This window comes from Ptiloglossa arizonensis, chromosome 2 (genome assembly GCF_051014685.1).
Source record: "Ptiloglossa arizonensis isolate GNS036 chromosome 2, iyPtiAriz1_principal, whole genome shotgun sequence".
Classification (NCBI taxonomy): Eukaryota; Metazoa; Arthropoda; class Insecta; order Hymenoptera; family Colletidae; genus Ptiloglossa; species Ptiloglossa arizonensis.
Window position 1 is genome coordinate 30,968,818 of NC_135049.1, and position 25,842 is coordinate 30,994,659.

Genomic DNA, 25,842 nt, shown 5'->3' on the forward strand with positions numbered 1-25,842 from the left:
TTTGATAAAAGTGGAGGAGATTTGCATCGTTCGATCGCTGTTCGATCCTTACGAGTCCCGGTTGTCCCGAGCCGATCCCGTGCGCGGTTTCGAACGATGGTACGGGCCGGAGGTTTGCGCGACGAGCCGTTTAATTATTTTTATGTAAATGTGAAAGCGGTGGCGGTGGCGGCCGGGGATTACTCTTGCAATTTCGCGGGTGGAACCACGGGGCCGATTCGTGGGGCGCTTTCGGATACGGGAGACTCGTGGCACGTTTGCGAGCCGCGTTTTCTGCTCGCCACGGGGGTTCGTGGGGAAGAACCTCGTGGGGATGTTTACCCCATGGTCGAGAGAACGGGAGCGGGCCGTTGATCGTCGACGGCACGAGAAACAGATGGCAACGTGCTCGCGTTCGCGATGAGAAATTCGTTTCTTTCCCCGTCGTTGCAACCGTGGAAAACTCGCTCGTCGAGGGGGGGCATGGAACGCCCCGCAGGGAATAATGTTTAACCATCGAGGAGGATTCGAGTTCAAAGCCATCGAATCCGCGTTTCCGCGCCGGGTGCTCGCGATTCACAATTTCGGCGAACAACCGCGATCTCGGAGAACCGAGGCTGTTTATTTAATTCCGAGCCCTCCGATCGGTGTTTCTTTCCTCGTTAAAGGGCGCCGCGAATGTGCCGAGAACACTGGCAAAATGTATCCCCGAGCTCCGGGATATCCAGCCGGTGTCGAACACGAACCATTTACTTCGATTTTCCACCGACGATACTATTCGCGCGAAAAAGCGTTGAAAGGAAAATAATGACTGGTATCGTGCGTTGGAGGTAATAGATTCCACGATAAGGTTTGTTTTACGATAAGAAACGGAACTGTTTGATTTATCGTTTTATCTCTTCGAAGATGGTACCACCGGTCGATGAACATGTGCTATGCGCGAAGTTTCGATGCAAACTTCGATGTGCGAAGTTTCGTGTAGATCTTTCTACTGGTTCGTATATTTAGAGTTCTGTGCTTCATCCTAAGTACTAATTAGGATATTGTACGTAATAGGTTACTCGTTAAGTTTTGTCGTTCGATAAGAAATGGAGTTACTAAGTTCGTCGTTTTATTTTTCGTGTATATTTACAGCTGTTCAAAATCGAAGTGTCCTAGTATTCTTTCACAATGGAGAAAAAACTTATCGAACAACCTACTATTGAAAAATCAACCTCCTCTCGATGGACTTCGTGAATACGAAATCGAGGCTTCGAAGCGTTAGATAAAATATCCCTTGTTCGCGCAGAGGGTTACACTCGCGACTTAGAGAATGATCTATGGGAAATACGATGCCAGGGGGATTGTTCACGGGGTTCGGACGCAACAGCGGGGTGCGTTTCGTTTATTGGGAGTTTCCGCGGCCACGAAAGCCGCTTTTCCTTCGATGACTAACGCTCACGGGTTTTTTGGTTCGCCATCGCGACACACGCGCGTTGATCGTCCAGCAACGAGCGCACGCCACTTCGGTCGATTAACCGACCATTGCTCGACGAACATGTGGCATCCTCGACGATCCGCGTTGGAATACGCCTCCGAGTGTTTCGAGAGGATCGTCCGTGCGAATCTTAATTCTATCCGCTCGGAGGTGTAATTTTAACGACCGTTGCCGCGAACGCGGGCGTCGTAACCGTCTTTACGAGCACAGAGGCGAGCGGGAAAGAGAAACGAATTCCGTAAAAATCGATGGAACGTAAAATCTCGTGGAACGCTAATTGACACGTGGGAGAAAGGAAATAACCGTGGTGGGCGTCGGGACGAGATATCGAGGCCTGCTTCGGGCCCTGACGCCAGCCAGCGCGCGACGCCGCCGCCGCCGCCTCGGAGTCGTTCTCGCGCCCTTTGGTCCGAAGACGAGACGCTCGCGATCGAAGAGGAAAACGCTCGAGTCTCTCGCGAGTTCTCGAACGACTCGCGAGTCGATTTTCCAATCACGAGAACATCCTTGCTACGATAGAAGCACGAGCGAGTCTCTCGAGACTGTACCATTTCGAATCGATTCTTTCGTTACGATCTGCGTTTAAATTGTTCGTCTTCTTTCTGAAAAAGTCGCTTCGATAAAGATTCATAGAAGGAAGAAACAGTTGATTTCCCAACGACGCGAACATCTTTGCAACGATAGAAGTACAAGCGAACCTCTCGAGACTGTACCATTTCGAATCGATTCTTTCGTTACGATCTGCATTTGAATTGTTCGTTTTCTTTTTGAAAAAGTCACTTCGATAAAGATTCATAGAAAGAAGAAACTTTCCTTCGAGTTTCGTGGAAAGACGACCCTTGGAAAATATATTTTCCAAAGACGTTTCTCCGGTCGAACCGATTTCGAAGGGATCGTAGGTTCTCGTAGGGTCTCGAGAAGGACTCGAGCTCGTCGAGGCCATCGCTGCGAGACTTTGAAGCCCCGTACGAGCTTTCCTATCGACGGTTGACAAAAGATAAACAGCACGGGCTGCAGTTACATTCGACGCCGGTCAGTCGCCCAGCTCGGATACTTTTCCATTGCTTTTATTATCTATTTACACCACGTGCATCGTATCGGGTAACGCTCGGGCCGTATCGCGATCGGAGACAGATCAACGGAGATCTCTCTGTGGCTGACCGACGCCGATAACTCCGCCTCGCGCCTCGATCTTTTTAATACACCATCGTGCAACGTGTTCGAGGCACGCGGAATGATCATCGTAACGGAGCGTAAAATATAGGAAATCGTCGAAATTGAAAATGCGAGGCTCGAAAAGGTATTTAACCCTTTGAACTCGAGAGGAGACCCTCGGTCACGGCTCGATTCGGTGTACTTGTTCCAATTGGGGAAAATTTTGTGACTTGAAATTCAAATTGGAAATTAGGTATTACACTGTTTTAAGGTGTGAACATATGTATGTCAAGTATTGAAATAAAAATATTCCATTCCGTATTAATTTTTCGATTTAGAAGATTTCATCGAGGCGCCAGTTTCAGGTAGCGAAAACGCTTCGAGTGCAAAGGGTTAATCCCTGACGGATTGGATCTTCCGCTCGGATGGGTGTACTCGCGTAGAAACGCGAGGAGAAAAATCGTCACCGCGATATTCGTTCTCTCCCTACGTTCGATCGATCGCTCGTTCGCAGTACTCGAGGGTACAGAGAACGTTGCGGAACTCGGTGAACAGATATTTTCTCGTTCGACGATGTTTCAACCTGCGAGATTAATCGGCTCGCGGTAACTCGAACCACGGAATCGTTGTTCGTTCGTTTCTTCGTCGTCGCGAACGCGTAACGCGCGGCCTCGTCTGACCCGTAACGAGTCGTTTCGAGTATGAAAATCGTCCTTCGTGTTACCTGCTAATCGAAGCCAGAACGATGCTCGTACGACGTCCGGTAAAAACGCGTTTCCCGCGAGACAATGGAGCCGATTGTGCTCCGAGAGAGCGTTACTGCGCCTCGAGCCGCTGCGTCACAGTTATTTCCATGTCCGACGAGAATATTCGACGATGACTGTTTATCAACGGGCGCGTCGGCGGCGACGGGTGAGAATTAAAATTGTAAATATCGATCTCGCGTTTCGGGAGACGCGTCCAGCTCGAGAGCTCTCGAACGAACGAGCGTTCGTTAACGAACAACGTTTCGCGTCGTTGAGAATTAAATTCGTAAACATCGCTCGCGCGAACACGCGCGTTCGAGCGCCGCTTGTTTTCGAGGTACTCCGAAACGGTCGAGGAATCGGGCCGCGTTTTTCTACCGCGACCGATCGTTTCCATCGTTTCGTCCTCGAGTTCGTAACCGAGAAAGGAGACGCAAACACGGCAAACGTGTAACGCGCGATACGGTTACGAGGTTACGAAGAAAGGATTACAGGCTGCAGCTGCAGCACGGTGTTTACGTTGCTGCTGAGTGCAGCGATCCGAGAAACGGAGTTCATCCTGGAGACGTAAACCGAGCGGTAACCGTGTCTTACGCGCGCGCAAACTCCCGAGCGGTGTTTCGGTACGCCTTCGCGATTTGCGAGCGACTCTCGAATCGCTCTTTCGGCTCGTTCGACTCAACGATCGATGTACCGTACGTCGTACGCTTTGTCTACCATCGTTTACACGGTATTTTTTACCGTACGCGCGTTATCGTGCTCGCTTTGCATCGTGTACGATGCTCGAGAAATATCATTTCTTCCGGTTCGTTTTCGTTGTAAAAGTTACAGCATTAAGATTGTTACAAGACGCAGAGATCTCAAGTATCTGGTAATATAGCGATTTAACTCTATTTAACAGTTGAATCAGCGACTTAACTCTATTTAACAGTTGAATCAGCGACTTAACTCTATTTAACAGTTGAATCAGAGATTTAACAGTGTCGTGTGTTTTTAACGAATCTCTGCTCGTGACTTACCCTAGGAAACTGAAATAAGAGTCCTCGAAACTTAACACGGATCGTTCGTCGCCAATATATGGCACTATGGAAGTGATCGTTGGGTTTATTGGAACGGTTTACTCGGTGCGAGGAAATGATCGAAAAAACGGGACTTTGATCCTCCTTTGAAAATTTGTCTACTGTTGAAAGTGTTCCACAAATATCAAGAATTGTTAAAGCACGGTAATCGCGTCGTCTATCGTTACTTGACAGTAGTTGTACGAACGATGAGTCGTGTTGCCCTTTTTTATATACAACTTGTACAGCCTCGTGCCTGCTGGTCGAGCGTTCTTTCCATTGTAACCTTTCCAAGAGTAAACAGCTTTGTATTCGTAATAACTGTAAAGCAATAGGTTGTACTGTTCAACAATCTGTCTAACGATCTATTACTGTTCGATAAGTTTCATCGAAGGAAAAAATGTCTCGAACAACCTGGTAAATCCACCAATTGTTTCGTCCTCGATTTCGATCGTTCCTCGCACTGCTTAAAACAAGAACGACGAAAGTTCAGGCAAAGTGTAAAAAGCTCGACACGTTGCGCGATGTATCGTCGACGTTACGTTCAACGATGCGCGAAACTGATCGTTCCTGAAAATCCCGATGAAATTATTGCACTTGTACCCGTATAAAAAGTACCGTTAGCTCGCGCTCCGAGTGAACAATTTCCTCCGATGGTTGGTATTCAGCGTCTATGGGTGATTTTCCCGTGATGTCGTAGCGGTGATTTACAACGCAAACAACGACGCAAATGGACACGAATTTACGGAGCGGGCCGAGAGAATCGCGCGTAGAACGTTTCCGTTTCGAGAGCGCCCTGTCATGCGAGAAAAGACATACGGGCGGCAAAGCGTTTCCAAGGTAAATTCGGACAATGGTTCGAATAACGGGGGCGGCTTGGTGCAACGATGGAAGCCTTGGTACGCGTTCGATCGAACCTGACCCTCGAAATAATCCCGGTTAGTCCCTCGATCCCTCGATTCGAGGATCGAGGCTCGCGCGCGAGGCCAACGTTCAACGTCTTTCGAACGTCTTTCGAACGTCTTTCGAACGTCTTTCGAACGTCTTTCGAACGGTCGATAAAAGAGACGAGGACGTATCCGAAAACGGTGGTAGGGTCCCCTCGAGGATCGTGGTCTCGTTCACCGGGCGAAATCAGGACGCGTGAAAGGGCTTCCGGTTGCATTCAGGTATCAAAAGACCGAAGAAAGAGAGAATTAACGGGTGAATGGCGCGAGGCTCGCGGACGCCTCCCCTGCCAAGACGGTGCTGCGTGTACGCGTCGCGTTCGATTATGAATACGGATTAACCTTCGGCTCGTAGGCACGATCTATTCATCGCGTAGCCACCAACCACGAAACAATGACGGCCGTACGTCTTCGTTCCTTTCGCTGGCGCCCTACCACCGCGAACGCTCCCTTTCTGATTTATATCGAGGAGAGACGGCTTTTGAAGTTACGCGCAGACGCCCCGTAAATTTACGCCCGTACGCTCGGGGACCTGGCCCGACTTCGATCTTGCCCCTCTAACCAACGCAAATTGGACTACGCTGTTAATTAAGATCGCGTGACGTCTTCGTGCGCCGTGTTCCGTCGACGGACGAACGGTTTCTTTGCCGATTCGATCGACGTGACACGGTCGCGCGAATTATCGAGTTCGAACTCTCGTCGCGAGAATCGACACGGTTTCTTTGTCGATTTGACCGATGTGCCAGGGTCGCGCGAATTATCGACGAGTTCGAATTTTCGTCTCGAGAATCGACACGGTTTCTTTGCAGATTCGACCAACGTGCCACGGGCGCGCGAATTATCGACGAGTTCAAATTTTCGTCTCGAGAATCGACACAATTTCTTTAACGATTCGACCAACGTGCCACAATCGCGCGAATTATCGACGAGTTTGAATTCTCCTCTCGAGAATCGACACAATTTCTTTGCCGATTCGACCAACGTGCCACAATCGCGCGAATTATCGACGAGTTTGAATTCTCCTCCCGAGAATCGACACAATTTCTTTGCCGATTCGACCAATGTGCCACGGTCGCGCGAATTATCGACGAGTTCGAACTCTCCTCCCGAGAATCGACACAATTTCTTTGCCGGTTCGACCAATGTGCCACGGCCGCGCGAATTATCGACGAGTTCGAATTCTTCTCTCAAGAATCGACACGGTTTCCGTGGAACACGACCCGTTTGATTCCGATTCGAGTACACACGGTCCACGGTGCATTCACATTCGACGCAGTGGCTCCATCCCACGCACGATTAGGCTAATTAGGACATCGTACGTAAGCGCGAACATCGACGAGTTCGAATTCTCGTCCCGAGAATCGACACGGTTTCCGTGGAACACGACCCGCTTGATTCCTCGAGTACACACGGTCCACGGTGCACTCGCATTCGACGCAGTGGCTCCATCCCACGCACAATTAGGCTAATTAGGACATCGTACGTAAGCGCGAACATCGAGGAGTTCGATCCCTTGTTCCGAGAACCGACCCCGTTTCCAAGGAACTCGACCCGCTTGATTCCGATTCCAATACACGTGTACGTGCGTTTCTATCGATACGGTGGCTCCATCCTACGTTCATCGGGTTAATCGGGACGTTGTATGCAAAATGAACGGATGGAGTATAAACGAGAGTGGACGACACGGAGAGACGAGTAGAGAAAGAGATAACCAGCGCTGAATTTATATATTGTAACCGTTTAACGAACTGTTGTAGATTCAAGGTTAAAAAGTAGAAAGTTTGCACGTATTTGACGAAAAGTAATTGAATTATAGATAAAAGGTAGGAGAGATATTAGGATGCTTGGGAAGTGATTTCGTTTTCCAAAATGGAGAATGTATAATTTAGTAAAATGTTTGTACATTCTGAAAATAATCGTGTCTCATTTTCTCCAGAAAAAACCAAACGATTTTCCGAACAACCCGATACAATTGCAGAGCGGATGCGTTCTGTCCGATGTCTGGAACGAAACTTTTCAAACTGAGATTCAAAAGACGAGACGGTTAACCCGTTAGTGTTCTCGAACACTCTCGAGTGTTTATACTTGACCCCACTGTCGTCAGAGTTTCAACCTCGGAGACGCAACGCGACAATGTATACCATTGTCCATTCGATAAGAATATATTTGAAACGTAAACCACGGGTAGCGATTTCTACGCGATTCCAAGCGTCGTTTCCACGTCCGTATCGCTTTCTCCGTTACTCTCGAGTATTTTTCGTTGCTTTTGAATCTCGTTGGAAAAACGAACGAGAACGGTCGCTGCGTTGGAATCGAATTAACCGCGGCGGACGTGTTTCCCTTCTATGCGAGGAGCTCACGTCCCGCCAACTTTCGCGCAAGCAGCTCGCGCGGGGATTTGAAAATTTTATTAATTTAAACTTTCGTACCTTGTGCGTGGCTCGGGGATCGAAATAATCGACCTCCGAATCGTTCGCTCGAGGGAAAAAAAAGAAAAAAAATGAAAGAAAAACAACAAAGTTCCGACCGTGAAGAATCAAAGACGACCTGTTTGCCTATACATCGAGGAAATTCAGTTTCACGAAGTTTCTCCCGGGGAAACTCTCTCTCCCTCTCTCTCACTCTTGTTAGTGAACGAAGCAACGAACGATGACGCGAGCTTTGATCCTGGCTGGTCTTTGATCCGCGCCGCGGATCGGTTTCTCGTCTCTGTCGCCGATGGAAACAGGTGAAAGGGGCCAGAGAGGAGACGAAGAAAATAATTGTCGTCGTTATAACGGGCGAGGATAATGATACGTCGTCCGCGAAAGAGGCTTCAAGGATATCGGGTTTTCATCGCGGGACTCCGATTTTCGAGCAGCTCGATCGAAGGTTCGCGCGAGTCCGATCTCGCCTCTGGGCAACGAATTACGCGCCCTTCGCGGAATATTGCGATCTCGAAGAAGCTTCAAGTCTCTCGACTGGTCTTCACTGTGAAGAAACGAAGCGGAGAACCGAGAAGGAGACATTTTCGAAATCTTAGCATCGAAGAACTTTTTTACCATCGAGAAGTGGCCTCGATTAATCGCGAGCCGGTTATCGAACGCGCGTAGGGGTGTTCTCGCACGTTTTTATCGCAAACGGATTCGTATGGAATTTCCTCGATGAAATGTGGAAGACTCCGAACGGAACAAAGCCCGACAACGGCGGGACGTTCGATTTATATCGGCCGCGATCGTTCTCGTTTACTTTGAGACGCGAAATTTACGAAGAAGCTCCGACTCGTGTTTTTACGACTTCGTTTCTCCGCGGTGCCCACGTTTCTCTTTCTACGGGTTATTCCTGATATTCCGCGGTAACGTGAGTCGTCGAAAACTGGAGGTCGAGTGAAAAACGAGTTGAGAGCGAGTGGACTTGCAAATCGAAGAAACGGTATATCATTTAGAACTGATCTACGAATGTGTAGCTGCGTTATGGGTGCTCAGTTGAGAATCGAATTGAATTCGAGTACGGGGGACAGTTTAACCGGAAGGTGACCAATCAACGATACGAAGAACGAAAGTGTCTCGTTTGAAAAGGATAGTGTAATCTTCACGATTTTATCTACACGGTGCACGTGTTTCGGTTTCGGCTCGAAGAGGGCAGAGCAGGACGGTTTCGGTTTATCGACGCGTTTCAAAGAACAATGTAGTCTTCTGTTTGGCGATCGGAGAATAATCGATACAATTTATTAACGGTACACTCGTAAGAACCATTCAAATGTACGTACATTTTGCGCTCGATTGGAATAACTATATTCTAACCAGATTTCTATCTCACCGACGCGAGATAAGTCAGATCTCTGCAAAGACGAAAGATCTCCCAATCCTTGTTAGAGTGCCTCTGTGCGATTCTCCGCGAATTGCAGTTGCATCATCGAACGATTCCGCGCAACATCGAAACTAAAATTCGAAAAGTGTATTCCTCGGGTAAAATATCAACGGAGCAGCGACTCGTGCATACGGTAGCGCACTCTACGATTGTTTCACCGACTCCTCTTTTACCGACTGTTCGTCGAACGTAGATGGCGCTGTCCGAGCGAAAAAGTGCGGGAGAATTCAAACTACGAATACGCTTCTGCGCACGAGTGGATTCTCGTACTTTCCAAAAATGGTCCGTACCGATAAATCGAGACTCGAAACCTTTACGAAACGTAGTACGTGTTCCGGAATAGCGATATTTGGAAGAAAATTGTTCCCTTTAAAGGCGAGGTCGATCGAAAGAGACCATCGATCTATACACCGATCGATGGACGAACCGCAGCGATCGGTCGGTGTACAAGTCCGCAATAATTGAACGCAGTTACACCGAATGTAAATATTGATCTTCCTCCGCGCGCCTCGTCACTCGAGCTTTTACAGACACCGGGTGAAAACGCGTTATCTCTGTAACAATAACTCCCGTTGCGGTGCAGCCAGAAGCTGCACGGTGATTCATATTTCGAGAGCTCGAGTTTTCCGGAACATCCGGCTCGTCCCGCGATTCGACGTCGAGTTTTACGAGGCGACGACCGACGAAAAGCACATACTCCGCTCCCGGTATACCTGCTCGCGTATTCACCGCGATGCATCGTGCGAGATCTCGTACGCGAATAATCTTCTCGCGGAAAGGTCGCGTCCTCGAACGTTGATTCCACGCTCTCGAGATTCTTTTCAGCCGCTCGCGGGGACTAAATCTCGATTAGCCCCGGTGCATTAAAATTTATTACGGCGCGTTGCGCCGCGATGAAAGGATCGAGGGGAAAACCGAGAACCGCCCACGTTTCCGTTGCGCAACCACCGTGAATCAACCTGTTCACCTTCTTTTTTCCCATCCCCTGCTTTAGCTCGGTCTTCGCCGCGATATCGAGCGAACGCTCGTTGGAAATCGATTATCGCGAATTCGAGGCTACCGTTTAATATTCGCGCGTTTCCAAGGAAATGCAAATGGTATACCAGATGGGGGGGAATTGCAAATTTCCGTCGTGGTACGAACCGGGAGAACGAACACCGTCGAGTCGTTAACGAATTACCCCGTCGCGATAAAATATTGCCATTGTAGATTTTCCACGGAGAATGGCACTCGGTGCGATTGCGGGACACTACGGACCGGATCCTCGATCTCGAGATATTCGAGATTTCACGGTCGGGGAATTATTGGAGCTCGAGCACAGAGAGCGAGTACAATTCCGAGAGCGACGGATGGGAAGAAATCTTGAAAAATATTTTACAAGAATTTCCAGAGAGAAACGATATTTAAATTTTACAGCGGTATAATATACTTTTCCAAAAATCCTGATCTCGTCCAGGTGACGTCGCTTCGTTGACCCGTCTCTCTAACGAGTTTGGTAGCGTCTTGGCGAAACTGGACACCGTGGCTGTTGCGTTTTCGATTCGTCGCTCTCCTCGAGTAGATTCGCGTTGCAGGGAGTGCAATTAAAAGTTTCTCGAGCTGTTGGTCGTCCAGCGGTTCCGATGTTTCCACGGGTTGTCGACGAGGGACCAATTATCAGAATACCGGAGCTGGAGTCGTCTCGATACGTTTCTCGGAGCGATGAGCACAGAGCTTAGCCTCGATCGAGCCGAAACTCGACGAGTCGAGTAGATCATCGAATTCGGATCGGCTTCTGTTGCACCGGGATCTTTTTATAGACACACCTAAGATCCCTGCGTATCGACGGTGACTCACGTGGACGCGAGAGAAAGAAAAAAAAGGAAAGAAAAAAAATTGAAAAAGCATTTCTCTCGAGCGTGGCTCTCTCTCGAGCAAAACCTCGAGTTTCCAAAGCGTTCGCGGCGACCGTGTATACCCAGCGATTGCGTTTCCCGATCTTGGTTTACGTTCACGGTACATCTGTGCGCGCAAGACACACCGCCTCAGTTACGGTCGCGGTTGCACACTGTCTGCCTAGATCTTGGACCCACGAAGGAACTAGGTCGCGTGGAAGCCAAAAAAGCACCGAGGAAAAAGGGACGAACAGCGAAAAGTTTCGCCGAAAAGAAGTCGACCGTGCCAGTTATCCTTCCATCGGTCAACCCTGCGCTCTCCATTAAGGTCGACGGGGCGGGGCACTCCTCTCGTATCTTTTTACAAGGATTCCCCGACGACGATTGCGCGTAAACGGATAGTCTTCGCTCTTCGATAACGCTCGACGCGAAAGATTCCTCTTGGACGCGTTCTTCCAGGTACTCGAGGATCGTTCTCGCAATCGTTCGTCTACGCAATAGTTCCACAGAGCTTCCGAACGTCCAGAAACTTCCAACCGTCGCCTCGTCAACGATCGCGAACAAAAACTGCTCCGTTACGCGGTAATTGCCTCTACCAGAGGGTATTCGAATAATCGCGTACAAGAAGATAGAGGAACTTGGACCCTCCGACGGTCGCGAAGGAAGTTTACTCTCGTGGTATTTTTGTTCCTGGAGTTTAACGCAATTCCAGCGGGGACAGACCCGGCCGAGATAACAGAGTTTTCTAGTCGAGAGTGTCCCATTGCTCAGCGATGGGACGTGCTGTATCTCGTGTCGCTAGATACGCCAGGCGTTTCGACTCTTCTGGTTCTCGCTGGAACCGGGACTGGAAATAATTCTACGAATCGTAGAGTACGGGTAGCTCCGGATTCTGGTGTCCAGTAGTCGCAGGAATATTTACTCTTGGGTTATTTTCGGCGGGAAAGTTGAACACAGTTCCGTCAGGGACGAGACCCTTGGATCGCGCGTAAACAGCGGTCGAGCAGTGATTTGCCCCGCAAACTCTATACGCGATTGAAAAGCTGGTCGTACGTGGACCGAATCCTCGGCCAGGATTGTCTCGGCTCGAGATCGATCTGTATGCCCGGCACAGAATCGACGCTTCGGGGTGTCGTTCAGGATCGATCCGCTCGTAAAGGACAACCTCGCCCCCGTCGAACCACCCCTACGCCCCTCGCGATGGAAATAGCCAACGAACGCCGATACACGGAAATATAATCGCGTAATCGTCGAATCGAAGACGATGTCGTAAGCCCCGTTGTCAGAGACGAAGGGTACCTATCGAATATCCTCGGACTTATTACCGTGCCGCGATGGAACGGCTCGAAGAGTCTTTTATTCGATCGTGAAACGTTTTGTGGCCAGCCTCGATATAGAACGCTTTTATTCCTTCGTTAGAAGCTTTCCACGAGACCGTCGGCAACCTTCGAGTCGTAACGTCGTCAACTCGAAACGACTCCGGTTCCGCGAAACGCTCGCGTTACGCTCGTTCCGCGAGGAACACGGATTCCTTCGATTTCTTCGATCTTTGATTCAAAATCTGCCCACGGAATTCCCCCGATGACGTATTTCGAATACTCGTGAAAAGGGTACGCGAACATTTTTAAGCGACATCATCGACGTAAGGCGATCGAATAATCCGTGCTCGTATCGCGAACCGCGCACTCGGGTAACGTTACTCGTTGCACTTCTCCGAACGAAGAAAACAAAATGGCAACGATTCAACAGCCTTCGCGTTCGCAACACGGTTCTAACAGCAAAGTTACCGTCTTGCCACGATTCGTGCTGTCTCGGGTGTGTTTCTGAAACAGAAGCGCTTATCGCGCTTATCCGACCGGTGACGTTACTTCGAAAAACATATTCCGTTTCCTTATTCGTTTCTTCTTTTCCGTTGTAGCCTCGAACGGTACACACTTAACGCGTTCAAACTTTACGTACTCGGGAGCGATCCCCGACAACGCGGCTTACTTTATCCAGAACCACGTTGCGCCACGCTGTATGGGGAATTCAATTACGTAAATCGTACGTGCGCGTTAATAATTTCAACGACTCTGTTGACCTTTTTCGCGATTCGTTCCCCGCTTGTAAACGTTCTTTGCTTCCGAGCTCGGTATCAACAACTCGGTGCAACTGTTGTTCGAAACTTTGTTTGTAGCACTTTCCGCGCTTTATTTACGCGCTTGTCCCTCGCCACATTTACGTTATTCTTTTTATCGTTGTTTTCTTTTAATAACGCCGCGTTTCCGTTAAACGGTGCGAAAATAAACGGTCCGCCTCCAAGGTTCCTCGAGACCCATAACCGTAAGAATGATTCAACTTTAGCGAGCACGGTGGCACTTTCGACGTCTAACGAGAAGAAAATTCAACGTCGCTGCTCGTTCGATTCCTACGGTTTCTCGGATTTAAAACCCTTGAGAAAGGATTCGTTCGTTGGATTTGAAATCCAAACCCTCCGATGAATGAACGGAGAAAGAACCGTGGAACTTCGCGGGTAAATAAAACTCAATTTATTCGGTATTTACAATCGGACACTTGGAGCTTAATATCCTTCCAGACTTCCACCGACTACGGGAATACGAATAGTTTCGTTTCAACGAGCACGTTTCGTCCGCGCGATCTTTGCGCACGCTTTTCCTGTTCACCGACGCCGAAAGGATTCAACGTGCCGCGCAAAAGATGGTCGGTAGTTTAACGGATACTTCCATTATGCGAGACTTTGATGCGTCAAAAGAAAAGGAGATTCCACGGGAATCTCGACAAGCTCTTACGAGAGATATACTCGAACATTTTTGCACGCTGTGTTTTCCTAGCCGGTACGTGTACATCGACCGCTGCGAGAATACAAACGGAATTCCGATGCGTTACAAACTCTCTCGACGATTTCAATTTAGAAACTGTACTCGTTGTACCAGGTAATTCTTCCTACCTCGAACGACACTGTACCGAGCGTTCTTCAAAATGATCGAATCGTCGAATTTCGGGTAGAAGCGTGCTCCAATTATTTCAACAATCCCATTCACCGCGACGGAGATTCCCAAAGTAGGAATCGCGATCCACCGATGGGTCGCGTTAAATATTCAAACGGGAGAGTAGTTCGGACGTTGGTTAAGAGAGTTTCGCTACGTCCCCGATTAATAAATTCATACACTGAGGCGAAAGTTTTCGAGTCGCGAAACGACATCTTTTGTGCGACTTACCGTTCCTTGTAAAATATGCAATTCGAGCGAGTGGTGGCGAAAAATGATCGTTCTTGAAACCGGGTCTCGTGAACTTGGAACGAAAGCCGCTCTAAGAGAACGCGAGAATTCTTCCAATCTTTCCAAAGTGGATCCATTGACTGCACGATAGTTGAGTAAACGCAACGCTACGAGATGACCGGGCCTGAAATAAAAAACGTCGAATAGTGCGTTTAATTACGCCTTGGACAACACCACCGTGCGATTTGCGTTGTTTTAATTTTCCAAGGTAGATTGAACAATATCTCACCATCGAGTTACCGAAGAGTGTTCGTGTTTCTCGAGCCGAACTCTACCCCGAACACTCGAATCGCAAGACGGTGGGATTGTAACGAGTCGCGCGCGGTCAATGGTAGCAAAATTCGTGAGATTCGCGGTGGATCGTTCGGAGGAATTTTCCCGAGTGTAACCGCTCGGGATCAATAACGCTCGATTCCGCGAAACGCGAAAGGAAAGGATCGTCTAATTTTGGCGAATCCGGCGCGGACCATGTTCGATTCCGTATCGCGACGCGGCGCGGCGCGGCGCGGCGCGGCGCACCGTGGTGTTTCAGAGATTTCGCGGGGCGTCTATCTCCGTGGGTGTGCGTTGGTCCGTCCTGTTATTCGTTTATTATGCTAGCCGGTTTGGCTGGCTTATATTGTGCCGAAGCGGCACGTTGTAAACGCGCGGCTGGCGCTGTTCTCGAGCCGATACATCCACCGGCCGAATCATTTTCCTCGGTGTCGCGCGAGCTCGAGGATCTACGCGCGATTCTCATCGATACGGAGGATCCGTTACCACACTCGACGAATCGTCTCTCGCGAGGAAAGAAAATTCTGCTTCGTGTTTCGTCTCGGTGAGACTCGAGGTTGCGTTAGTCGCGTCGAAAGTTCGCGAGCCGATCTTATCGCGGGAAGTTAGTTCGCGACGTCTTGCTCGTGTTTCGGTGTTGTTCCGTGGGTGATTGTATTTCACGTGGCGGATGAGCGTCGCGACGGGATCGGTGCTTTTACGACGCCCGCGTGTTCTATTTCTTGCGGCGAGCGGCGAGCGATCGTTGCGTATCTACGTCGAAACGTGGCTTCGGACAACCGTGCCCGTGAATTTCGCGAAACAGTAAAAGTTTCCAAAGGATCCTCCATTCCGAGAACCGTGGAAGAGATGAACACCGGAAGTATCGTCGCTGTACTCGAAGATTTCCCGATGACCCGTGTCGCCGTTTGAACGCTCCGAGGATCGTGTCACGAGGAAGAGTCCGATGATCAGTACGCTCGCAAAGGGTGAAAGATCGCTCCGTGAATACGGCGGGATAATTCCATCGCGGAGGATTGTTTAAACATCGTCAACGGAAGACGCTTCGCGCGATTCTCAGGACCATGCCTCTCAGATCGGAAGCATCCTCCTCGAGGGACACCCTCAATACCGCTACGACCACGGTTGGTTCGATTACAGTTTCGAACATTGTCGATCGTTTTCGATCCCCGCGATACGAGGTCTCTCGCTAAAACCGCCACCTCGAGGTAACCTTGACATTTCGTGGGTTTTTCTTCTTCACTTAGATATTTTCGACTCCGCTTGCCTCGCGCGAACAACGCGAACTGGTAACGCGCGTCTACGTTCCCCCCTTCGAGGTAGAGCTTACTCGAGGTGTTCTCCGTTGGTTAAAGGGAGACTCGTCCGGCGCGAAATACGCGGTACGAAACCAGCGGAAAAGAATATATCAAACGGTTGACTCGGAGAGGAATTTGTGGGTCGTTGGGAGCCACGCTGCCGCGGATTTCCAACGGCGCAGAGTTTAAATATTCCACCGTTGATTAATTTCGGCGGTGTATAAAATTTATTCTTCCGCGCGGTTCTAAATATTTCGAACCGCGATCCTTTAACGGCTACGGTTTCACGGGACCGATAGCGTCGCTCGAATTTATCACTATTTTCGAACCGATCGTCCATATCCGAAAGTTCGCTGGCTCGATGCTTGGGTCGCAATAATTTTCCAAAGATAGTATCGGCTACGAAGGTTCGGTAAACTTTCGACGCAGGTTCGCGGACAATCGTTTTCCCGCGACTCGTTTGTCCGCGAGTGAAAATTTAGTAGAGTTCGATGCGACTTCCGTTCCGGCTGCTCGCTTTACGCTCGGATCGCTTGAACTTTCGCGACGATCCTTTTAGGGCGCCCTGCGAACTCCTACGCGAATGGACAAACTCTGCGCGCGGTTCTCGTGAAACTACCCCACGATTCCTTCGAAAATTGCTCGCGTTTCGCGAGCTTAATAAAACGCGGAATCGAAACAACGACTTTCCCCGGACGAACGAAATTTGTTTCGTCGCTGTGAAAACCACGCGAGATTCGCTAGCTTCGTTCGTATTCCGATTCTATTACTCGCGACTCTCTCGACCGTATCTTTCCCTAAATTTCGTTCTCGGTTTAAACAATCTTTGATAATCTTCTTTCTCTAATTCACTGTGTTTATTTTTCTTTGTAAATCAATGAGTTTACTACTCGTAAATAAATAAATAAATAAATAAATAAATATCGTTTAGAGGGGTATATAAACTCCTCGACTCGGTTAAATACCAAGGACAAAAGCGCGTAGTGCTCTAGCGCGGTAGTGGATCGCGATCACCGTGTCCCCGGCCAATAGGGAGAACGCGTGCGCCGGTGGGAGGAGCTAGTGGACCGGAGTGGGGATGTACGCACTCGTCGACCTTCTTCTCGCTGCCGGACAGTACGTTCGATCTCCTCGGTCCGTAATGCGCCACGTAGTGGCTCCGATCGATCAGACTTTCTATCCATAGTGCGCGGTAAGCGCGGTAAGGAAACGAGAATCTACCGTATCGGTCGAGCTGGCTCTCGAAAGAGAAACAAACACGGTGGCCGTGTTCGAAAAAAATTGACGCCTCGTATTTTCGAGCAGCTGGTCGTTCCGCGGAGGGAGAGGGTGGACGGGCACGTCGATCGATCGAAACGGATATCGGGATCGGGATATTCTGCACACGTTACGGATAGTCGTGTGCTCGCGACGCCCGCCTCGGGCGCTGCTTACGCGGCTTACTGGAAAAATAGATCGCGGCGCGGACCGCCTCTGTGTCGGGGCTATCTACATCCGGCGGTAGTTCAATTTGAATATGATAATAATAGGAAAACGTCGCTACGCGTGATCCCGTGTACGCGTACGTGTGAGCGCGTGTCGGTACACGCGCTCACGTATCCGACGCGGAATGCAAAATAGCCTCGCGACAGGTTAAATTGCATCGGCGTCGCACGAATGGAAATGGAGCTGTCGCTTCGTTCGCGATTGCTATCCCGAAATTTAATGTCGTCCGAGCGGTGGTACGGGACGAGGTGGGGACCGGTAGTTATTCTTTTTCCTACTCCGCGCGAACCCGTCGAGCCGTGACTAGCGATGGGACTGACAACCTCCCGTATCGACTCTACCAAAGAAATTCGATGATGGAGAACAGACGATACAGAGTGTCGAAAGGGGGAGAAACTTTGGGTAATTTTCAGTCGATTTTCCATAATTTTGTAAGAAACACTCGGTCGGTATTTTTTGTACCGTAGCAGACATCGATAGAACGGTAAACGACGTTCGAAAAAGAAGGAAAACGAGAGAAAGTAGATTTCGTTGAATCTACTTCTCCGTTTTCGATCATTCTCCACGGGCTCTGGAATCTACGATCGCTTCGCCACCTTCGAAACAAAGTACCAAACGGATATCGAGTCCGTTCGGTATCGGTTTCATCTAGATTACAATTTATCGGACATCGATGGCATTTATTCGGTACCGTTTCCATCGCTAACCGTGACTCGACGGGAGGGGGAACCGGGTTAACGAAATCCTTGTGCTCCTCGTCCGCGATTCGGATAAATAAATTCGGTGTTCCTTCCGGTTGTATTTCTGGAGTTCTTTGTTCGTTTTGAGGTTAAGCATACTTTAATATCCGTGGGTGTTCCTCATTAGTGTGCCCTCCTCCTCCCACGTTCACCGGGTCTCGCGAGGTGTCTTTGTATATCGATGGCCGGCTCTTCGATAAAGATTCCTTCTGCTTTTAATTTTAATAAATATCCGAAGCGTATCGATCTCGTTCCTCGTTTCCACTTACCCGCGGGACCTTCCTTTACTCCGTTTTATCTTCCACGGTGTACATTCGCAACCCGTATACCTCTATCGAACGGGTAGTTTATCCGGTAGTCACCGTTCGCAAATCTATTCATCCATCTAGGAAATCGAAGCAACGTTTCTGGGTAAACACACACGATCGCGGAACCGATTGTCTTATTTCGCGATCTCGATGGCCCCGTCGCACCGTCCTACGGTATTTTCCTTTTAGTCCCGAGTCGAGTATTTCTCATCCAGGACCGCGTTTTATAGAGGCAACTGTTACCTAACCCCGTCCATCGCGCTATTGCGTTCGCGTTACTCTTCCCCCGTTGATCTACGGCGTCTATTTTCTATAAAATATAGAACCGTTATCCTTTGTTTCGCTTGTTTATCGTCGCGTATACGGGTTAGCGTGGTAACGATTCCAGATGAATTACACGACGAAACGTGGCTACGAATTCGTCTCAGATAACTCATAGAATCGTTGCGTTTCTTGCCCGTCGTGCGACGAAACGTTATTTAAAATAGTAATCGACAATAATAACGTCTTTACGGCGTCGGTGCATCCGGAAGGTGCACCCAAAGCGATGATCTCAAACGCGAATCGTCGTCAGCGTGTATCGTCGTATTATCGCACCGGGAGGGGAACGCGATCTTTATCGTCGAACATCTCGTAAATTATCAGCCACCTAACCAAACAACCGAGCGCGTGGTTAAATTTTCTTCGCTTCTCCGTTTAACCGGAAACTTTCGTTAAAGTCCGCCTGCGCGAGGTTTCCCCGCGATCTCGTGAACTTCACCGGCTCTAGAAAAATCGCAATCGTTACGAAACCCCGACGATTGCGTCGCGAAACTCGCGTTACGATCTTCCCCTGTTGGTCGTTTTCGCGTACGAAACGTGTTTAAAAACTCATCGAGATCGAACGAGGCCGGAAGTCCCTCGAAGGGACCGCTCGAAACTGTCCGAACTGGTTGGAAATTGTTCGAAGCGCGAAAAATCGAAGAGCCAAAAATATCTCCGACAGATTCGCTCGAAAGGTCGCGGAAAATCGTTAGAACGGGTGGAAATTGTCGGAAAGCTAACCGGATATTTGTCATTTGTTTACAGGAGGACCGACGACGCACCGGAAGATACGTCGCCGTTGGAGCTCTGCTCGCGATCACGTTGCTCGCTCTGCATCATGCGCTATTGCGGGACGCGTCGACCATAACCGGCGTCTGCATACCGGCCATAATAATGGTGTCCTACGTTGTCTGGATTTTGTATTCCGCCCATCGGGACAGGCGAAAGGTAAACGAGTTTTAAATCACGAAACGTTCCCTCTCTTTCTCTCGTATATACACTCTCTCTCTATTTCTCTTCGGGACAGCCGAATCGGGGACGAGGGATCGCGTGCGTTCGAGAGACACTGGCCAATTGCCAATGGCTTTGTTAAATGTTTACGGAATATTCGACTCCGAAATTTCCGCGGCGGAAACTACGGGTCGAAGTTCGTGGACGAACTCTCGAGTCGAGCGTGTGTCTCGCGTTGCTCACGGCGATGGTTCGAATGCAGCTCTTCGATACGTTTTCACGTGTTTTTTCGCACAGCTTCGGAAATATTTGTTCCACGAAAATAGAGTTCACTCGTACCGAGACATCGACGACGGAGATACGCGGACCCGTCATCGGGAGAATGGAGACGAGAGATCGGACTAATTTTCGAGTACGTCTCGCCTCGGTCGAAAGTTTCGGAAATACGGTGCAGCGGTGCACGGTCGTTGCTCGCGTTGCAATTACAAACCGGTGGCGAGGAGAGCCTTTGATACCCGGCCACGAAGCCGCGCTCGCTCGCACCGTGAATTAAACGAAGTGGGGTGAATTTTTCTGTTCGCCACCGCGAAGAGAAAAAAACCTTGGAACATCGTCGAGGAAAAACCGTGAAGGTTCTTCGTCTCTCGAGATGAAACTTCGGTAGTTTTTCGCGTCGACGGTCGCCGACCGCCGAAAGTCGATTGAATTCCGGCTACCTTCTCGACGGAGCTTAAAACTTTGCCGAGCCAGAATCTTCTATCACCGTTCATTTGTTAAGAAACTTTCGATCCCCGTAGCTCCCTTCCGCGATTCTACGAACGAGAGTCCGCGATAAAAAGCGCCCGCCTATTTTCTTTTTTTTTTTTTCGAATCGTTTCCTACAAAACGCGTACTTGGACGAACTTCCATTCGAACATCGGCCCCGAGAACGAACGGGCCGTCTCGAAAAAATGAAACGACTTCGGTTACGAGAGTGGGGAAAAAAAAAGAAAGTTACGGCCGATCGAGTTTCGTAAATCTTTTCTCGAATCGAAAAAGTACGCGTTCTCCGAGGATAGATTCGAGGGATAAACGATGCTTTGCCGTAACCATCTTTCGCACAGACGACCCCTTTGATGCCACCGACTCGGCAATTTGTACGAAACGACGAATAGCTAGCTTCCCTTCAATTTTTCGTCCGGGGGACCCGACGGCCCTGATCGAACGTAAAAACCGTCTCGAAAAGGTTCCGATGAAACGCGTAACCGAACCGAGACGAAGTTCGGAAATAAATGCAATTTCGAGGAAAGCGGGAAAAGCGACGCGCGAATGTTTCCGTGTGGGAAATTAGAGAGCTGGTACGCGCTCGAACGAAACAACTTTTTTCCGCGTCGGGTTACTTTTAATTTTGTAACAAGTGACCCGAGCGGGACCGAGTGGCACCGATGGCGCTGAAAGTAATTAAATTGGCTGAAAACCGGACCCGAGTGGGATTCGCTTTCGAAGATCCTATTACGCGGAAATTCGTTCGATGGCCGTACGCAACGAGGATTCTCGAGATTCGACACGAATCGTACGAGCTACTCTACCAGCGGATACGAAGAAACCGCGCGCGATAGCGCGCGTCTGCGAACGAAACCGAATTACGCTCGCTCCGCTTGTATTTAACTCGCGTCGAACGAAAGGGCCACCGCGTAATCGCGCGCAACGAATTTGCCCAAATAGAAATCGGATTTTAATATAATTCGATCCCTCCCTTCGACCAAACGGAGGAAATTCCCTCCATTTCCGCGAAGCGTTTAACGTTTCGCGAACTTTGACAACCGGCGACGAACGATCCACCCGAAGCTGCTTTGCATATTTTTATTCGCTCGGTGCACCGTTTCTGTCTCGTTGAACGAACACAGTGGAAAATGTAACGCAACGAACGGTTCGCGCGAAACGAATTTTAAAATCCGTCTTCGTCTGTTTTTTCTTTTTTTTTTTTCTCGTAACGAAACCGGCGTTTTATTTGACACGAGTCGAGAGACTCGGACGCGGGAAGAATTACGAAGGAAGATAACCAACGAACGAATATAAACAAGGAGACGTAAAGTGTTTCGTCTTCGTTGCGACGGAGCAACTCGCTACGAAGTAACAAAGACTTAAACAACGGAAGCGTGTACCATCGCCGCGGACGAGAAAATAGAAGCGGTATCGGGGTGGGGAAAAAAAGGAACAGTTAAAATAAGCAGCGTACAGAAAGTCGGTCTAAACTGGAACAAGGTTAGTTGATAACATAAAACGGGGTTATCTACTTCCAGGTAGGATTCGTGATTTACGAGGAGCGAAAGTGGGGCTGGATTCGCGAATCTATTTGTCGCTCGAACGACGAAAGAACCGTCGGCAAATGTAATTTCCAACGGGCCACGAGTATTCTTTTTTTTCCCCGCGTACAACCGATTATTCAAATTCCGCGCGCTACAAGTTCGACGAAATTGAATAGTCGCGTCTAAACGCGTTACCCCGATCTCCCGGCAAAGTCGCCAATTTTTTATCTCAACTTTTCCGCAACATCGATGTTAACGCTCGGGGAAAAGAGCATTAAGGCAACAACCACCCGTAGAAAATGAAAATTTCAGCCGTCCTTTAAATTGCAAACGTTTCGACGCTGCAGTTTGGGTCCTCTTGGGTATACATTGCGGCAAAATGTGGTGAAATTATTTCGACTGAAAATTAAAAAACGAAACACGCGGTACTGGGGCCACGAAATATTGCGATAGAATTAAAACGCTCGGCGATGGTACGGGGAAAAAAACTCATCTAAGAGCGATCGTCGACGTTTACGCGTAAATAAACCGCGCTCGTTAACGGTCCGCGTTGTTCGTCAACTATGCGCTAAGTCGTTCGATAAGTTTCGTCGTGAAAACATATTACGACACTTTAACTTTGAACAACTGTAATCTTCGATCTACGCGAAACTTCGCACGTGTTCATAAACCGGTATTACCGTCTTTAGAAAAAATCAAACGACGAAGCTGACAGTTTCGTTTCTGATCGAGAGACGAATCCAACAGTTTCGTTTCCGATCGAGAGACGAAACTTCTCACGCGCCCTATTATACGAAGAAAAGTTTAAAATATATTCACGGAATCGGTGAACGCGACTTTCCACGATTTCTCGGCCAAAGTCCGCACGGCGCCGGCGTTCCTGATGCATATTTCGTATCTACGAGGGAGACCACGGAGCAGAGGACCCGTTGCATCGACGTCCAGCGATTACTTTGATCTGGGTTGAAGTCCGAGCGGCGTCTGCGTTCCGCTCGCATATTTCGTACCCACGGGAGAGACTACGACGCGAGTCTGATTACGAGTCGGGGTCTTTGCGAGGTTCCGAACGCATATTTGGCAGCGGTCTCTTCGAGACTATTCTTCTGAACGGAAATCGACTCGTTCACCGTTCGATACCTACGAAAAATACTCGCGAGTCTCGTGAACTCGAACAATCACGGTGAATGGGTTTCAACCGAGACCGGTACCGTTCCAACGCCGAGAGGAAACCTGGAATATTCTTCCGGATATTCCACGTTTCGTCCGCTACGACGATCTTATCCCAGGGAAAGAGTACGCGGTGCATCGATGCAAGTTGCGGTGGATGCGCTCCGACCGGATACCACTCGAATACGAGTATATTCGACTGCTGGAGAATATGCTCCGAATATTCTGCACACCTTCTCTCGCTGCAAAAATACCAATTCGACAACGACGAACGATAGAGAACGATTCGCGAGAAATTGGTTCGAGTAGCAACAGAGAGTTCGGAGAGCGAGATTTTTGGATATTTATGATAAGGGTAGTCGTCCTTAGAGACGTTTCACGCAAGGTGTAAATTGTGAAATTGTTTTTTTTCTCTCGGCGAACTCGTATCGTACGAACGTTTAAAAATCGGACACGGTCGAAGTCTCTTGTCCTGGAATTTTTTCGGGTCGACGTACCCGATTCCGTGTTTCTTTTTTTTTTTCAAGTTTCCGTTTCGGGTAGGCTGCGAGTGACGGTATTAAAATTCCGAGTCACGGGTTCGGTTAATTCGACAACCGTTGCGAGCGACAGGCTGCCCTTTGCGTTATCAACGTGTGCGGTCGGCGAGGCGTTCAGAGGCACGTAACGCGGTCGTCTCTTTGTCCAGGCGTGGTTCCGATCGCGGTAATTGGTCGGCTCTGGTCGATTCCGTTGCTCGAGAACGATCGAACGTTGCAAACCGGGACCAGTTCTCGACTAACCACGCGCGAGACTAACAGCGAGACTTTCCAGAGTGTGACCGTTCGCGATTCTGCTTTCAGGCGTTGAGGTCCGCAGCTGCGATGCAACTGACGGAGGTGATCAGCGTACCGGCGAGGTCGGACGAGGGCAGCTGCAAACACGCTACCAGCATGGGGAACCTACGAAAGGACTGTCAGAAATTGGCCTACGGTGTTCGCGAGTCTCGCGAGAATCCAGCCTTCTCCTCCAAAGACGAAGCCCCGTGAATAGAAATCCTGGCGGACAGTGGTTGGCCCGGCTCGCCTGTTTTCGCTCGAGAGACAGGACTCCCCCAGTGTTCTTCTTCCACATCTTGTTCTCGAAAGTGGCGTTTTCTTTTTACGCCAACCGTGACGCAGCTCGTGCGTTACGCGCCGCTTGTATCCCATATCGACAAATACACGTCGGTGAAGTGGCATTAAATATCGCTACCGAACGCGCGAGATTTATAGAATAGAATTATTCGCCCGGCCGGTGTTCGAGACGGGGATTATTTGTTCATCCCGGCACATATGACGCATTTCTGGCTTCTTTCGTTTCTTTTTCATTTCTTTTTCATTTCTTTTTCTTTTCTTTCTATCCCCGTGTTCGCCGTCCAATGTTTTCGCAAATAAATCTGTTAAGCCGACGGATAAATCGTGAAATTCGAGGGACGCCCCGCGGCGCTATTGCGAATTTATACCGCGCAACCGTTTCGAGTAAATCAACGCGGCCCATTTTCCATCCGAGCGCAGATTTTTCAACGACGGATCGATCTCGAACGGGTTCCCGTCGTTTCGAAGACGCGGGAGAGAAAAGATACGCGCGTCGAGGACAGGGTTGGATAGAAACCCGGGGGGTGGAAATCGATTTGAATTCATTATCATCGCCGGAGGCTCGCGATTCGTTTTCGTTACACGATAACGGTTACTCGGTGTACGTTCGTTAAAAGCTCGGTGAGTAGCTGCCGTGGATACACGTCCGCTTCTTCTTCTTCGTCGTCTCTTATTTACTCGGCGCGCTGAGCTGCGTAAATTGCGATTACAGAGAGTCACGCGGAATATTACTCGCGAAATACGGGAGATTCGCCTCGTTATTTCATTACCAAGTTACGAGCGTACCGTGCATCGGTAATCGGGAGTTTATCGCGAACATCGACGCGGAGAACGAACCTAGCGACCGATTCTCGGTACCTATCACTCGCTATACGATTTTTCGACGTTCATTTTAACGATTCGAGGAACCACCGATACGAGAAAACGAAGAATCGAAATCACAACCCGAAGAGATCGAGAACGAAACGACTCGACGATTCCGTGCCCGATCGACGAAATTCGTAAACACGCGCGACTCTGCGCACCGATCTCGAGCTCTCCTCGATCTCCGTGACTTTCTCGTCCTCGTTTCGACCGCTGGAAACCTCGTCGATATCGTCGAAAAACCGAGCAATCGAAAGCACCGAGTTCGAAGACTACGAGGCGAACGAAGCGATTCAGCGAGATTCCCGCGCTTAATAGACGGCGTTCGTTAATTAGGAAAAAGTATAAAGTGACGGTGTAATTTATTAGGGAGCCTCGAATCGCAATTCATTTTCATCGCGACGTTGCACGTCCCCTTCCCCGTTCCTTTCTTATCTCTCAATTATTCCTCGGCCGGTGAATTAAACGATCCAGGGACGAAGATAGAAACAAAGGGAGCGAGGAAGGAGGGTAGCGGGCGGACCGGAGCTACGGAGGGGGAAAGTTTCCGAGCTCGAAATAAAATCTTCAGTCTCGTTAACAACGGGGTTAATGTCGGGTCTCGCGAGGAGGGAAGAGGGTTTCGGACACGAGCGGGCGACGTTTTTGGCACGGGTAACCGCGCGATTCGATCGAGCACGCGGTGCT

At 49.4% G+C, this 25,842-nt stretch overlaps 1 protein-coding gene across 1 annotated transcript; it reads left to right on the forward strand.

The window, feature by feature from the left end:
• Positions 1-15,677: 15,677 nt before the first annotated feature.
• Positions 15,678-24,415, forward strand: LOC143143574 (uncharacterized). Its single transcript, XM_076304964.1, has 3 exons — positions 15,678-15,760; positions 19,536-19,718; positions 24,019-24,415. The coding sequence occupies exons 1-3, from the start codon at positions 15,701-15,703 to the stop codon at positions 24,202-24,204; spliced, it is 429 nt and encodes a 142-aa protein (XP_076161079.1). The 5' UTR covers positions 15,678-15,700; the 3' UTR covers positions 24,205-24,415.
• The last annotated feature ends 1,427 nt before the right edge of the window (positions 24,416-25,842 follow it).

Coding starts and splice junctions, on each gene's coding strand:
- LOC143143574 (XM_076304964.1), top strand. CDS start 15,701: ATGCCTCTCAGATCGGAAGCATCCTCCTCGAGGGACACCCTCAATACC. Junction 15,761..19,535: donor TCAATACCGCTACGACCACG/GTTGGTTCGATT, acceptor ATTTGTTTACAG/GAGGACCGACGACGCACCGG. Junction 19,719..24,018: donor CCCATCGGGACAGGCGAAAG/GTAAACGAGTTT, acceptor TTCTGCTTTCAG/GCGTTGAGGTCCGCAGCTGC.